Consider the following 15,475-nt stretch of genomic DNA (forward strand, 5'->3'; position numbering starts at 1 on the left):
GCTCACACCATTCAGAACTGGCAGGAGAGCCGCTCACATACGGCAGGTTCTACTTACCGAGGGGCTGTTGAAGCGCTCCACAATCTTCGCTCTCTTTTTAATGGACATGGTGCCGTCCAGCCGGACATATAAATACCTAGAATATACAGCATTTGCTACAATCAGGCTGCTGCGACCTTTAGAGCATCCTACTTGAAAGATAAAAATCTTTCATAAACAGCCTTGTAACAAGGGCCTTTTGCAGAGGGTCAGAGCTTTTCTGCTGAGTGACCCCAGTAGCCAAAGCACAAGCCACATTAGTTCCAGTTCACAAACATCTGCGGTAAAAGACAGATCACAAGTTCCTGCTGACAGAAACTTTAAAAATAGCCAGTTTCTTTTGCAGTGTAGGCTGCAAGTACAGTCTTGCAGGATTAAACAAACGAAGACCAAAGACAAACCTTCTGTTTCTGCAGAGCTTTTCAAATAGGTCCAGTGTCTGAGTGTAGTTAGACACTAAAACTACTTTGTCATTACTGGTGCTTTTTGTAACAGCAAGGATGTAGTCCAAAACCAGCATCTTTCCTGGACAAAAAGGAAAGAAGGAAGAAAGCTAGAGCAGGAGTTCCCAATTTCTAGACCTCGGAGGCGCACGTGGTAAGATGCTAAATAAAGCCTCATGGTTGCCTGTATAAGGCACCACGCTTGTACTGTTGAGTTCCACAGTACCCGAAAGCTGGGGCTCCACAGATTTGGTGCTGTAGCCAGCAGGGAACAAGTCCAGGGCTCCCATAAAGCCTTCTTCCTCTTCCACACACTTCTCATGGATAAGAGCAGGGTCTGGAGAACAAACAGAGCTCAGGCTGTGAAGTGCACAAGGGAGACCCAAAAAACCCCCACCAACAGTGCAAAATCCAAACCCATTAGGCAAGTGGAACAACTCACGATTGCAGAGCTTCTTCAGAGAAGTGATGGAAGAGAGAGACGACACACTGATTTTACCCTCCTTCAGCTCCTCCACTGGCTTGGCTTGCTTCAGGAAGTTCTTGTACAGCTCAGCCTGCAGAGGTGTCAGCCTGAAACAGAACAAGAGCTCTGCAGTCTCAGCCCATGCAAAAACCAACCCACCCTCCCTCCATCTGCACAGTGCTTTCCTTTTAGCTCCAGTGCCCAATTTTTTAGCTACAGCACAGACAGCCTAGAACTGCCTCCAAGGCCGAGGGTAAAGCACTGATATCAGCCCAGAGCTGGAAGAGAAGCTTGCAGATACTTTGCACAGCCCAGGGCTCTGCTGGACACAGCTGCCCAGAGCATGCCAGCTGGCTGGCACAACCACCAGTTGTAGGTTGCCCATCCCTGCTTCAGGAGGAAAACCAAAATATTGCCAACGGCTACAATCTCTTTCCTGGAGGGAAGCAGTCACCGTTAGCATTGAAGGGATTTTTGCAACTTTTTAGTCCCTCCTGTTGCTCCTCCTGTTTCCCTGGCACAGTACAAGCTTTTCAGTACCTGCAGCAGACCACCTGCTCAATCTTCACCGGCAGGTATTTTGAGAGGATGTCTGAAGTTCTTCGGATTAAACACCTGCAGGGAGGCAAATGAAGATCAGATGCTCGGATAACATCGAAACTGGTTTATCCTTTGGGTTTATCCTTTTATCCTTTGGGGCTCTAGAAATGCCCCATGGAGTGGTTCTAGCACAATTTAGACAAGATAGAATGGACTAGAAAGAGTGATGAACTGAGCAACCAGAATAAGAAAGAGGTGCAGAAACCCAGTTCTGCCAGAAAACATTGAAAATATGATGTTATGAAAACTACAGAAGAAATACAGCAGGGATATATGATAGCCCCAAAATCTGTCAAAGGCTGTTAAAGAAAGGAATAATCTCATCTCCAAACCCATAAGCAGTAGGATGAAAAGTAACAGGCTTAAACTGCGGTAAGAAAGATGTATGTTACACATTAAGAGCATTTTCTAACTGCAAAGACAGTGATGCCCTGGAAAAAGTGTCGTGGGGAATTTATAAGGTTTCCAGTGCTGGGTGGGGGTTAAGCAAGGGACAGTTTAGGTTGAACACCTTCTACCTTGAGACAGCAAGATGGATTTGACACCTTCTCCTTCCAGCCTTATGCCTATGATTCCACATACCTTTGCATCACTGCCTCATTTACAATTCCTACCAAATTCAACAGATTCACCTGTTACTACTTATGTACTCATCTTCCCTATTTACATACCACAACTGTTGTACAATAAAGGACACAGACCTCGACACAGCCAGGCACAAGCATTCCTAAACACATTTTTATACCCCTTTTCCATCAACGGTAAAAAGAAATAAACGCACCTTAGAAGGAATAAGCTCTTCTCCTCCCAACCTTTCCTTTCTCTTAGGCTTCTGCAAGATGACCTGAGTCAAGGTCAGGGCTGTGTCTATAGAGAGGCTGTACTCAGTGTGAAATTCAATTTACCATGACTATGAACTGCAGGATTGTATTTGTGATGGTTGCAAAAGTTCAGGTTAAGGAAAAGAAATAAAACACAAGCAATGCGGACAATTATAAGAACTCTTAATAGAGACTCTTTTGAAAGACACAAGCGATTGCCAGCATATGTGGCTAAACTGACTGTATTCATGAATAGAAAAGAAACCAGGTTTAAACAAATACCAAAAATCAACCAGGGAGAAATAAGACAGCATTTTACAGCACAGAGGTGCTGCTTGGGGATCAAAAGTCACATCTCTGACACTAGTACTCTAATTCTGTTAGCCCTACAGAGCCAGCACAGCTATGAAAGTGTGAGCTGGACTCTTGTGGCTTGGGCAATCAATAGCAGAACTGAGCGACATTCGTTATACTCTTTCTATCTGCCACTCAACATCTGGGATGGATAGATCTCAAGTCTGACCCAGCCTACACTGTAGTTATGTTAACACAAATAAAAGGAAGCTCCTTGAGTGTTCAGATTCCAGGAGAAAACAGAAATGTATAAGTCAAATAATGATTCAGTATGTAAGTACATTTGCTTGGGGGTGACTGCAGCTAACTGTGCCATTTCAATGGGCTATTTTTCAGACTAAAGCTACATGCTATGTAGATTTCTTAGGCAATAAATACTTGCACAATCACTTGCTGAGTACAAGTAACTGGCAAGAGAATTCATTACAGCTACAACTGTAATTTGGAAAGATAACAGGGTACACCAAGGGCTTATGCAAAAGCTCTGCACAGAGAAGAGGGATGAAGTTCACCTGTTCACAATGCTGATCAGCTCTTTAAGTCTCTCTTCTCCTTTGTGTCGCTCAGCTTCACTTGCATCCGCATCTCTGCCTTTCAAGATGGGAATTTCAAAATGTCTTTTGAATTCCTGTGCAGTCCCTGTACAAAAGAGAAGTGAAAAGGTGACAACGACTGCCACATAACATTTGATCGGTACCCCACAGCCTCAGGTATCATACCACAAGCATGGGGCCCAGGAGAAAAAACAAACTCTCACCCCATCAGCATGATGGAAAGATTAAAACAAAGCAGGCAAATCTGTACAAGAGAAAAATCATTTTGTACTACAACAACAATGGACTGCCAAAGGTCACACAATTTTAGTTCAACCTGAGTCCAGTCAGGCATGTACTGGCTTTCCTCACACTCCAGCTATACTTTTTCTCCCAGATTTTGTTCTTGCAAACAACAGCACAGGCATTACGTATGCCTGTTCCAAAATTATCTGTAATCAGTTGCTTATTACTGGTCACAGTCTGAAAGCGTGAAAAATGACTATGGCATGCATGCAGCTTTGCTGGCAGTAGTTACAGTATTAATCTCATCTCAGAAAGAACAAACTCGAAGTACAGGGAGACTAATCTTGCCCAAGGTACAGGGCAAGGCGAGCACGGGAAATCACATCAGCTCTCTGTAACAACTACCCAAGAGTGAAGCACATGGAAAAGGCAGATGAAGAACATCTGCCATGCCACCCTGTCCTTTCCTTGAGAAATCCTGGGGGCAGAACAGCCGAACAGAAAAAGATACAGCCTAAATGCTGCTTGTAAGACTAAGAATCTGAGGAATGGTGTTTAACTACCATTGTGCATGCACTAGAATTAATGAGAATCCTCTTGGACTGGACAACAAACAATCTGAGACAAACATGGGTGATGAGTTACAGCAATAAGGCAATTATTTACAGATTGGTTTATTTTCATTCCGTGACAGAAAAAAATGACCTCTCTTGACAAAGACAAGCTTTCAACATCGGAAAGCAGTAGACCTGCTCCTAACCCAGTGGTGCAGGAGAGAATACAAAGACCACTTGCTTTTAAAATTAAAACAGAGTTTGTAGATGTAAGCAGAGCACAGGAGTCAGAGACAGAATATTTCGGTCTGCCACCAGCAATTGTAGAAGGTGTTTGAACCTGAAAACTCACACTAATCAGTATCTCTCCTCCAGACTCTTTTCTTCCTATCTCAGATGAAGTTAACCCCATATTCACAGGCCTCCCTTGCCTTAAAAAACAAAAGCAGTCTTAACTCCAAATGCTAGACATCACCCTCAGCTTTCTCTCAGATTATCTGAAAGTGGGATGGCAGGCTGCCAGAAATTCGGGCTTTGCTGCCTAACTCCGCCACAAGGTACACCATTCCGCCTTGCACCCGTGTGCCAGACGGATACCAGAGACAGAGCAGGTAAATGCTGTCTCCCAGGCTGCCTCTGTACTCAAGGCAGAGAGCATGTCACCTCAAACACTCCTCTCCAGGGAGCCTCTCCTACGATGACATCATTCCTGGCTTAGATTTCCAAATTTGCTGTAGCCTGGGAGTGTTGTGGGAAGCACCATTACAAGCTGTCTCTTCCCGCCCAGCAACACCTGTAGTATCTCTACGGGCTTATTGTCAGAGAAACTCCTAGTCTACGTGGACATTTTGGCTGACCAGTGTAGCTACACAAGACCAGCCAGGTAGTACTCAGGGTTATATATTCATCTTACTTTACTAATTAATACCCCTTCCAAAATAGCCGTTAGACTGGTGTACTTCAAGTTACCATCTTCTTGAAACAAAGCTCTGATGATATACAGCCTCTAGAACAGGGGACTCTGATCTAGACTGAAGGAGAATACATCTCCAACCTGTACACGACCTTTCCTCTCACCAATGTCTTGGCTGCTGCTTTCACTGGCACTGGTAGCTAGGGGAGGGCTGGCCAGCAACTTCCCCCTCCCTCAGGTCTCTCACACGTTCACGTCTTACCTAGGATGCCTGAATTGACAAAGTGCACCAGGCTGAAATATTCAAGCAGGTCGTTCTGAATGGGGGTGCCCGAGATAAGGACCCGTCGAGGTGTGTTTAAGCTGTTGAGAGCCTGGTATGTTTGGTTCTCAGAGTTTTTGAGTCTGTGGCCCTTTGAAAAAAGAAAAAAGGAATGAAGCTGATAAATCCAGTGACGCTGATGGGAAGCAGCTCCAAGATCCTCATCAACACTGACATGCTGTATCTCCCACAAAGCATCTCACCACTTTTCCCATTCCTGGTAGTGAACTAAGTGTTGTACGTGTATTCAACTGTTGTGACAAGCTTCTTTCAGAGGCAAGAACCTGGTGGGAAACCTGAAGCCATTCCGTGAAGAAATATGACATTACAAGATTCCCAGACTAGGAACAACAGAGCCACACCCAGGCAAGAGGGCCTACCATGAAAATAACAGCCACCACATGGTCTAACTATAAGAACTGTCTCCTGTTCAAAGACAGGGACATTTTCAGCTACCAACACTAGGCACTGAATTCTGGACCAGTAACATTGCATCACCCAAGGTCAAGATCACAAGCCATTCAGATCACCTTTCTGCAGGACTGCCAGGCCTTCACACGCTAATAAAAAGAGGTTCTGCACTTCTCACAGGGGTAATATGAATACAGGGCCCATTTCCCATGCCTGCGAAAAGCAACTTTATTAGCATCTGAGTGCTATGCTGTAGGACAAAGCGTAAGCGATAAGACGGTTTTCACAAGTGCCAGACCACTGCCGAGCTGAGTATTTATTGGGAGCATACGGACAATGGAAGGCCAAGGACCTGCACTCCCAGTGTTGCATCCCTAGCTGCTGGCCCCATGCCAGGGGCACCGGGAGGTGTGGGCAGTCATGGACTCAGTAGGTGAAAGGTGGATAGGAGTTACACTCATGAGGATGCTCACTCTTTTTAAGCTCCTCTTAGCACTATTGTAGAAAATACAAAACCAAGCCACTGTGTGGCACCACTGTTTCACAAAACTGCTCTAACTGGCAGCAGAGGACACCTCAACAGTGGCTGAGGCCCCCAGCTTGATAGTTCCAGGGAGGCAGAAGGCATTTGTTTTATTTTGTCCTTCAGAACACCTCTGGCTCTCACTACCTATAACCACAAATAGGGAACGATACATGAAAAAAACAACTCAATTTCAGCCATGTAAAAGAGGAGTCTGACAACCCAAGCTTGGCAAAGCTGGATCCTGCAGTCACCGAGCAGGGAGTCAAGCCAGGTCTGCCTCTTCTTGAACAAGCAGCACATGAGGTCACTCCTTACCCAGCTCTCCTACCTCTGCCCCAAGCAGGAGGGTACAGAGAACGGAAGAGGGTCCTGCCATGGGAGTGCCTTTCAGACTCCCGCACAAGCACAGAATAAGATGGCCAGATAAAGTGGCTGACAGCAGCCAACACTACACACAAGAGCATGCTGAATCACAGAATCACTTCAGTTGGAAGAGACCTTAGGAGTCTCCAGTCCAGCCTCCTGCTCAAAACAGAGCCAAACTAAAAATTACCAGGCAGAACATGAGGTCAGGCCAAACAGAAAGTACTTCTCACTTTCGCAAAGACAGACATAAATGAAAATCAGACCAGTGAGCCAATGCACTACCATCACAACAGAGTAAGGCCTCTTCCACAGTCAGAGACAGGCAGCGGACCTCCTTTCTGCTACCTATTTCACACTGTGAGGACCCTAGTATGTGCCCCCACTCTGCCAAGGACCTAGGAAGTGGCCACTCTTCACCACCACCACCACCTGCATTTTCTTCGTATCTCAGTTCCTGAAAACACCCTCTCTTGTTCAGGCTCACTCAGTATGGATGAGCCAGTTACCCAGAGCCTCTCAAGCACCAGCATTGGTGCCATCTGCAGCTAAACCTTGCTTCCCACTGCCCTCCCCCGCTTTAAGAAAGCAGAGCCAGTTTTGCCCAAATTTCAAGAAAATATCAGAAACAGATTCTCCTTAAAGTTTCGCCTGTACCTCATCACATATGACCAGCCCAACACTGCCCTTCTGTAATGCCTCAGCGTGGAGCCGGAAGGTCTCATAGGAGATGATCAGGATGGGTGAAGGCACTCGCAGGCCACGCTGGTTCATAAAGCCAACTGCGGATGGAAAGGGTGAAAAGGAAAAAAAGAAGGATGAGGAAAATTAACAGAAAAGGTGTCAAGCTCTGTAGTCAAAACTTTTTGCCTTAAAAATCTAGGAAAAGCTGTCTGTTTCAATTACTTTGTAGCATCCCTTCCACCCATGTATACCCATGCCCCTTTACCCACAACTGTCCTCGTTTCCATCCCCCTCCCACCTCTGCCCACTCTATTCCTGGCTTCTGTCTGGAGCAAAGAAGAGGCACTGGGACCGCCCTAACTGAAGCACATGGCTGGACTTGGATTACTCCAAATGACCACCTACTACCAAACATGCAAGAGTCTCATCTACATGTTAGCAGAAAGACTTTCATCAGTTTCCAGAGCTCTAGTGACAGCTCAGGGATGTTCACGTCAGCTGCTGTAGGCTTCTTCCAATGCAAGATTTTGACCCAAGCCAGCCAAGCACACTGTTTGCAAACATTTCTGTACCTAGTTTACGGTCAATCTCTTCTTTGGAGCCTCCATCAATGGCCAGCGGTTGGATCCTTCCCCCCAGCCATTTCTCTACTTCATTGTACCAGTTTCTCACCAGGCTGGAGGGAGACACCACCATGGCTTTCTCGATTTCAGGCTTGCAGTCCGGACTTTGCCGGAGAAGCGTCCACATGAGCGTGATGCACTGCAGGGTTTTGCCTAGCCCCATTTCGTCTGCCATGATACAGCCATGACTCCCAGGGATCCGCCGGCTCGTCACACAGTCCCAGAGGAATTTCACTCCCTGCCAAAAAATTGTTCTCTCAGAGAAGGATTGGCACATCAGCAGAATGACAACATCATTACAGCTTCATTACTGCAAAGCACACACCTGATACTACAACAAACAGCAAATCTGTGTAGCACATCTCTGGGGATACACAGTGTTATAATGAGACAGAGGGAAATCACCCGAGACACAGCTGAAATATGGCCACATCTGGTTTGGAAGAACATTACTGGTGCCGACATGTACCTCATACCATGTATGAAAACTTCCTACATTTTAACTTCCTGACAGGAATTCCCAGAAACTTCTACCCTTGGCTGCATTACATAGGCCCAGGCCATCAGCTAACCTGCATCAATCACTGCAAACAGGTTAATTATCTTAACAACACCTGACTGGGTGGTTTTAAAAACACAGAATCATAGAGTGAGCAGAATTGTTTCTGCTGCCTGATTAACTCCCAGAATACCCACAGCAGCCCTCATCACTTCTGTCTAGAAGCACAATGACTCACCTGGAGACTCCAGGTCCAAAGCAGATTTAGCTTCAGAGAAGACAGAGGCCTGAGGTTATAGCCCACGTCACACGGTGGGAGAAGAGCTCAGCCCTGCATTAGGCTCTGACACATCACCAAGACAGATAAAAAGGGAGGGGGGAAGAGATAGACTCTGCAAAATGTTCCTCTATCATGTGATTATACAGAGGAAACCGGGGCATTGTCCTGGGAATGTACAAGATCCCTGCATTGCGTCAGCAGAGCAGGGGGTAAGGGACACAACCTAAACACACCTGGACAGATTCACCCCTCTGTGCTCCACTATTTAGGACTGGAAGATAGATCATCTTCTCTTGCATTTTCAAGTCCTTTTCTTTCTTTATTAGGCCCTTAACGACAGGTTAATGAAGTTCTTTTAAGCCAGTTGAACAATTATGAAATACACTACTGACTAAAGCAGTGCATTTGGCAGGGGATCCAGTTGGGTAACCTCCCAGCAACTGGGCAAAAGACATGACAAAGACAGAGCCAAGCCGTACGACGGCCTGGGAGCGTCACCTGAACAAAGCAGCACGGGAATCTTAGCAGGCAAATACTTGCTAGTCAGACTAGAACAGAGCCTGCTTTATCAGAGATAGCTAGCTGTCAAACAGACAGACATGTGACTAGGACACCAACATAACTATCATTACTTGACTAAAGCACCAGCAGGCAGTATCTTACCCAAAAACAGTGCCTCCAGCTATGTAGCCAGAGACAAGCATTACACTGGGTCACAGGTTCAGTACCAACTCTGAGATAAAAGTATAAGCTAGGAGCAGCCTACAGCACGCTCAGAGCCATCCGAAGACCTCCCATGCAGGAACATATCTAGCTTGACCTGCTTAGCCTGCAAGATCAGCAATCACAGCTTCTATCTGTGCTGCCCCTAGGCTTAAATAATATACTGCATCTGTGATGAACTTCAGACTGTCCCGACACCTACATTAGATATTTAGAGATTAGTACCCACTGCTTTGACATTGTGATGTTGCACATATTTACGACATAAAATGTTTTCAGCATTCTCCACTGGCGAATTCCAAGTCTACGTAGGTCACAGACAGCTCACACCCACCAAGAGTAGTGTCTGAATACAACACAATGTAGCAGGAATCTACTCCACACTGTTTTGGAAACCATGGTACCAGAAAGAAGAGCTTCAGTGTTTCCTGGCTCAGAGACGGCAGATCCAATTAATTCTGCTGACCAGCAAAACACAGTGATGGACAGTCCACCCTGCCCCATTCAAGATAGGGCTGCAATATAATTTATTGCAACTCTATCCCATCACCTTCCACACAGAGTTCCAATCAGCAAAGCAACATCTCCAGACTTTAAGATAAGTAAAGGCTGGACGTTCAGCGCTAACTCTGCAAGATCCCATGTCCCTGCAGTATCTGTTTTTTTCCTAAGGTATGTACCACTGGTGACACAAAAGCCAGCCAATGTGCTTTCCTAGACCTGTGCAACCAGTGCACAATGGCCACAGAAACTCCCCAGTTTCTACTATCAGCTGAGCTGACCTACAAACCCACAGAGAACACCCCTGCGCATTAGGCAGCATCATGTTTAGGCTGGGAGTGCTCTGACCCTGCTACATCAGAGGCAAGAGAAAAGAAAGTTCCTACCCACAAGAAAGCAGTAAATTTCCACATTTTTATGGACAAAAAGGACCGTTGCAATACTCCCAGCATATCCTCTTGCTTAACATGGGACAGAGAATATTTGCAGCATTCAGGCCTCCAAGAGGATTGTTAAAACAAACGTTTCACTTTGCATTTGCAACAGAGTCTGTTAGACTGTCACAGTCTTTTAGTCTGTAAGGTCTATGCAGACCTCCCAGCTGGTGGGTAACAGTTCCAGAAGAACTGCAGCTTTTTGAAACGTAAAAAGTCCTCCAGCCATACCCTCAGGTCCCATTTGGAAACTTACTTCTCTCTGATGGGGCCGTAAAATGCGGCTGAGGACAGGATCCACCACAACATGGACAGGTGCTTTCTCCCTGCAGGAGGCAGTCAAGGAAGAAGACAGCATGATTAATGAACTCTGCATAGCATATGTTTAGATTTTTTTAAATCTCACTGCTATACTGAGGACTCCCCAGCGGCATGAGGGAAGCAACTGCCAACAAGAAAGCGAAAAATGGATTAATTCATGTATTCAGGCTGTGGTTAAAACAAGGGCAGAACGTGGTTCAGAGACACAGTGAAAAAGTCATTATTATTTTCCTTGTTTCAATAACAATATAGTAACTGCACTACTGGAGAGATGAACCCCCTCCTCTGCCCATGAAGATCCAGCTGACAGCCCTTTTAAGTCATAACAACAGCACACAAGGAACTACTTCAGAGTAAAAACCATTAAGCAGCCTAACATTTGACCGTCAGTCATCTCCTTTTGCTTGTCCTTAGATGCTGCTGTTTCCTGACTAACGACTAAGCCATAGGATTTTCTAAGCAGCTTCTCCATGCGTGCATGCTTATTCCCTACAACAGGTTTACATTTTCGATGAGTGGGAGATGAAACAGCCTGTGGAAGAACACAAACAAACCGACATGGGGACGTTCTTTCTTTTGTTACCATACATGAACGAATTCAGAGGCAGAATACTTGGAACCAAACCTCCCTTGATGTTCAGACCCCAGCTCAGACACACTTGGGAAGAAAGCACACAAACCCACATGTACAAGCAGGTCAGAGCTGAAGCGTTTGTGCCAGGTGATGACTCACTTGTCTATTTTCAGCTGGTCGTGGGCACTCAGCAGTGGGGGCTCATACAGAACCAGAGCTCCTTCCTCAAAAGGGTCGTGGAGTGGACTCCTCAGCCCTGCCCGTTTGATACCGAGTGCACGCAAGCCCAGCGGCCCTGAAAGCAAACAAAGGCATAATTCAAAGAACATCATCTTCCTGGAAGAAAGCAGAGCCTTGCAAAAGAGTGTGATCACATTTAGGAACAGTGAATTAACTGGGTGCCGGGGTGAAGATGCAGGCACGAGTGGTGCAGACAGCAAACCTACGCAAGGCAGTTGCTTGACAGCACCCTGCCAGCACACAGCAGGTAGCTCTGTGGCAGGGAAGAACACAACGAAGGAGCAGAGGCAAAGATGGAGCAGTGGCATTGCCTGTCATGTTGGGTGCACCACAACGTACACAGCTGGGTGCAGCAGATGCCATATATGATGTCACACAACAGTATAAGCTGTCTTGCAAGGTGACTGACTGCTTCATGCCAGACCTGTGCCACTGGCATCCAACCATAAATGGGTACAATGTCTCCCTCAGCGGTCTCTGGGCATCTGAGCTACTCCTAGTACCCCCAGATGGTTGTTACAGTTTTCCAAAGGACAAGCGGGATTCCAGAACGTACACCTCAGCAGCTCAGTAAATACATTCCCACATACATAGTATATACTGGCTCAAATCCTCTTCTTGGATCACCTAACCCAGACTTAGCCAGAGTTGTGTCTTTTATGCAAAGTCCAGAAGCGATTTTTAACAGTGATGAAGTTTTACAGCATCATAGTCAGCACCATACTGCCATTAGCTACTCTAGGGTATTTTTTTCTCTCTGCTGAGCGAGTGGATGTCTGGCCTTGGAGCCAATTTCTGTGAAAAGCAGAAACCAAGGATAAGTCCCTTTTCCTAGTATTATATTCTGATGTCACAGTTTTAGAATGGAGATGAATATAAAAAGAACATGTATAGAAATCCCTTTTCGCATCAAGACTCAGGCAATTGTGCTCCCACAATTGATTTTGCTTGGGAAAGATTCAGCAGGGTCAATTTGCCCACTGCTTGCTAAAGCTCCTTTCAAAACGAGTGTATCACAAGCTGAGGCAACGGTGCACGCGCACCAAGAAAAGAGCACATGAAACAGCTTCATCTCCCAGTTAAGAGAGAAAGATAACAGCCACAGAAAGCAGCTTCCCCAGTTACAGTTCTGTTTCAGCCACCTGACAAATCTGCTTTTCCACAAGCCACCTCTGTCAAACTCTTTTGGGGCTTGTCATTTCATAGTCAATGTCTGCCTACAGATGTATTTTTATAACTAAAGTTTGAGTGAAGCTGGCTGACCTGCATTTGAATTTTTCATCTGGAGGGTGAAGGGGAAGAAGGGGACAAAAACAGGCCCATTTCTTTCTGAGATCTTGTGTTTCACTGATTCAAACCAGCTGAGGCTTTGAACTTCAAAAATACCTTGCTTTGAAGATCACCTTGAGACTCAACACACTAAGCCAAGTCGAAAGAAAACGGGCACACACTATCTTTTTCATCCACAGCCTTCTGTCTGTTGGTACCATTAGGGTATTGTTTAGATGGTAAACCTTCATCGCTTGGAATTCGTCTTGCTTTTGTATTTGCGATATGGCATATCATCTTCTGGCACTACATCAAATACACAGCAGTAAGAATACAAAATCCAATTCTGAAATGTAGGATTATCCAAACTAAACACTAGCAAGAAATACGAAGACTTTGCTAATGTGCCAGTATTTTTCTTTTGGAACTAAGTCAGGACTTCTGGAACATATGCATCAGCGCAAAAAGTATCAATAATCCCCACAGATATATTTGACAGGCCTGAACGTCATCTGTTTTACCCAAGCAAGTCAACACAGACAATCCTTAAACCTCCTCATCTTACCTTTATAATTTGGAATGGGGACCTTGAAGGGTTTGGACAAAATACTGCGGATAAAAGCCTCCTAGGAATTCAGAAAGAAAACACGCTTCAGAAGTCTGAAATGAGATTGCTTAAGAAGGCAAGCTCAGGACATTTTCTGAGAACTCAGTTTTGCCAAGTGCTGAGAGTCCTTCTATTCAATCTATTCAAGCTTCAGCTCCAACTGTTTTCAAGAATATCCAAAAGGAAGAAAGTAACAAACCATTACAATTCCCCCCACCAACTCTGCTTTTTCCTTTGGGTTTTCTAATGTGTGAAATTGATTTTTCGTAACTCCCACCTTCTTAAATCCAATGGCATTATTCACTTCTTTAAATGTTATTGCTTCCCCCTGCCTTGGTAATTCAGTCAGGCAATTCATTTCCTGTAAAGGAGCTAGGTTACCTTTGTAGAAACATCCATGCTGGATCAGCGAACACCCAGATAGTCCAGCACCTGGTCTCCAGCAGTGGAAGCCTGGAGAGAACCGGGCAAGCAGACAGCACTTGAGCTATCTGAGTGGAAAGCTACCCACATCCCTGGGCACTGCCCTTCACCTAGACCCCACAGAACTTCTCTTATTCAGGATTTCCATTACAGAAAGTTCCCCCACCACACCACCTTCAACATTAAATGGTTGGAGCTAGCAAAACGTGTCTCTTAAAGACTCCGTGTATGTGTGGCACTTCCAAAACACCTCTGATTAAATGAGTCCATGGAAGCGTTTGGACTCCCTTGATGAATGAGCTCCACAAGCGACCCATGTGCTATGGTGTGCCAGCAGTAACACCCACTTACATGCTGACTGCTATCCAAGCAGTGAGGCCTATTGGTCAGCTGAGCCAAGGGTTTCCGGAAAGGCGACCTGAAACATTCTCCACTCTCCGTCTCGCTGACAGGCTTCTGTCTCTTACGAGTCTGAAAAACAGAATCAAGACAAAACAACTCAGGGGCAGCTGGTGAGACCAGAAGACAGATGCATTGCTGTCACACTCATTAAGCACCTAACCACACAGACAACCCACCCAGCCGAGTATCTCTGAACAGACACAATCACTACTCACCAAAGGACAGAGCCAGCAATACCACCAAGTTCACCGTGCGCTAAAGTTCAACCTGCATGAGGGCTAAAATATTCTTCTAATTACAAAAACAGCTACCACCTTCCAATCTGTGAAAGAGCAGGCTGGTCTGTACTAAGATTCATGCCCTACCCCCCCCAAAAAAGCAGAAGAAAAAAAAAAGGAAGGGTCAACAGCACGGAACAAACTACATGAAAGTCCACAGAGGCTCCCACGGCATCTGTTGTTAGGCAGGTGAAAAGCCTCACAGCAAAACCTAAATTTCAGACACTCAGCAAGGCATGAAGATACGCAAGTCATTGATCTGTTTCCTGATGTAACACAGTCCTGTTCGGATGCAGGCACGGCTTTAACCACCTGCGGGCACAGCGAAAGGGACCTGGCACAGAAAACACCAGGTGAGACTCACTGACCTGCAGGACACGGAACATGGCCTCACAACGTTCTGTTTTGTCCCACACGTCTACTCGCTCCCAGTCACCAGCCCTCAAACACAACAGCTGGACGCTCTCCCAGGAGCAGCTTTTTCCACGGCCACGACGCCCCGCCTGCACACGACGAAGTTCCGCCACCAACCGCGCGCCCAGGCGCAAGTTCTCTCCCAGCTGGCGAAAACAGCCCAAACCCGGGGCCTGTCCCTCGCTCCCCAGGCGACGGGGCCGGTAACAGCCCCCGCCAGGCACCCGTGGCTGGAGAGGCTCCGGCCGCCCCACCGGGCCGAGCCCGCCGCTTCCCGGGGCCGCTCGCTCACCGCCGGGGGATGCCGCTCCTCCTCCTCCTCCTCGCCGCCCGCCTTCCTCTTGGCCAGCTGGCTGGGGGCCAGGCTCCTCCTCTGGAAGAGGAGCACCGCGCACACACGATGAGGGAGGGCCGGGGGGACCCGCACAGTCCCTGTGGCCCGGCCCGGCGCCCCCCGCCCGCCCCGCACTCACCATCGCCTCACGGGTAAGGAAGGGGGAAGAGGGGGGAGGGCGAGCGGACACCTCCCGCGCGCCAAACCGTTCGCGCGCGCCGGGCCGGAGGCGGGAAAGGCGCTGGGCGGGCTCCGCCCCGCCTCTTCACGGAGGCAAC

General features: G+C 46.8%; 1 protein-coding gene and 1 long non-coding RNA gene across 4 annotated transcripts in view; one reads left to right on the top strand and one right to left on the bottom strand.

Annotated features, from left to right (window-relative positions):
* Positions 1-15,445, bottom strand: part of RAD54L (RAD54 like) — a 20,709-nt gene extending 5,264 nt beyond the window's left edge. Inside the window, exons 1-15 of one of the 3 annotated variants that reach the window (XM_075424567.1) lie at positions 15,337-15,445; positions 15,156-15,236; positions 14,121-14,240; positions 13,305-13,365; positions 11,390-11,525; positions 10,592-10,661; positions 7,848-8,136; positions 7,249-7,373; positions 5,232-5,382; positions 3,236-3,362; positions 1,489-1,563; positions 925-1,055; positions 709-819; positions 441-564; positions 58-136 (exon numbers count right to left, since the gene is read on the bottom strand). In XM_075424567.1, coding sequence (XP_075280682.1) covers positions 58-136; positions 441-564; positions 709-819; positions 925-1,055; positions 1,489-1,563; positions 3,236-3,362; positions 5,232-5,382; positions 7,249-7,373; positions 7,848-8,136; positions 10,592-10,661; positions 11,390-11,525; positions 13,305-13,365; positions 14,121-14,240; positions 15,156-15,236; positions 15,337-15,339 — 1,683 coding nt within the window. In that variant the 5' untranslated portion in view covers positions 15,340-15,445. Of the gene's footprint in view, positions 1-57; positions 137-440; positions 565-708; positions 820-924; positions 1,056-1,488; positions 1,564-3,235; positions 3,363-5,231; positions 5,383-7,248; positions 7,374-7,847; positions 8,137-10,591; positions 10,662-11,389; positions 11,526-13,304; positions 13,366-13,727; positions 13,800-14,120; positions 14,241-14,817 lie in introns of those variants that run through there. The other 2 variants (XM_009945694.2, XM_075424568.1) reach the window with 2 other exon arrangements.
* LOC142361783 (uncharacterized) overlaps positions 15,201-15,475 on the top strand; it is a 37,444-nt gene continuing 37,169 nt past the window's right edge. Inside the window, exon 1 of the long non-coding RNA XR_012764390.1 lies at positions 15,201-15,349. This is a non-coding gene — a long non-coding RNA (uncharacterized LOC142361783). The remainder of the gene's footprint in view (positions 15,350-15,475) is intronic.

The sequence above is a fragment of the Opisthocomus hoazin genome, chromosome 6 (genome assembly GCF_030867145.1).
Source record: "Opisthocomus hoazin isolate bOpiHoa1 chromosome 6, bOpiHoa1.hap1, whole genome shotgun sequence".
NCBI classification, from domain to species: Eukaryota; Metazoa; Chordata; class Aves; order Opisthocomiformes; family Opisthocomidae; genus Opisthocomus; species Opisthocomus hoazin.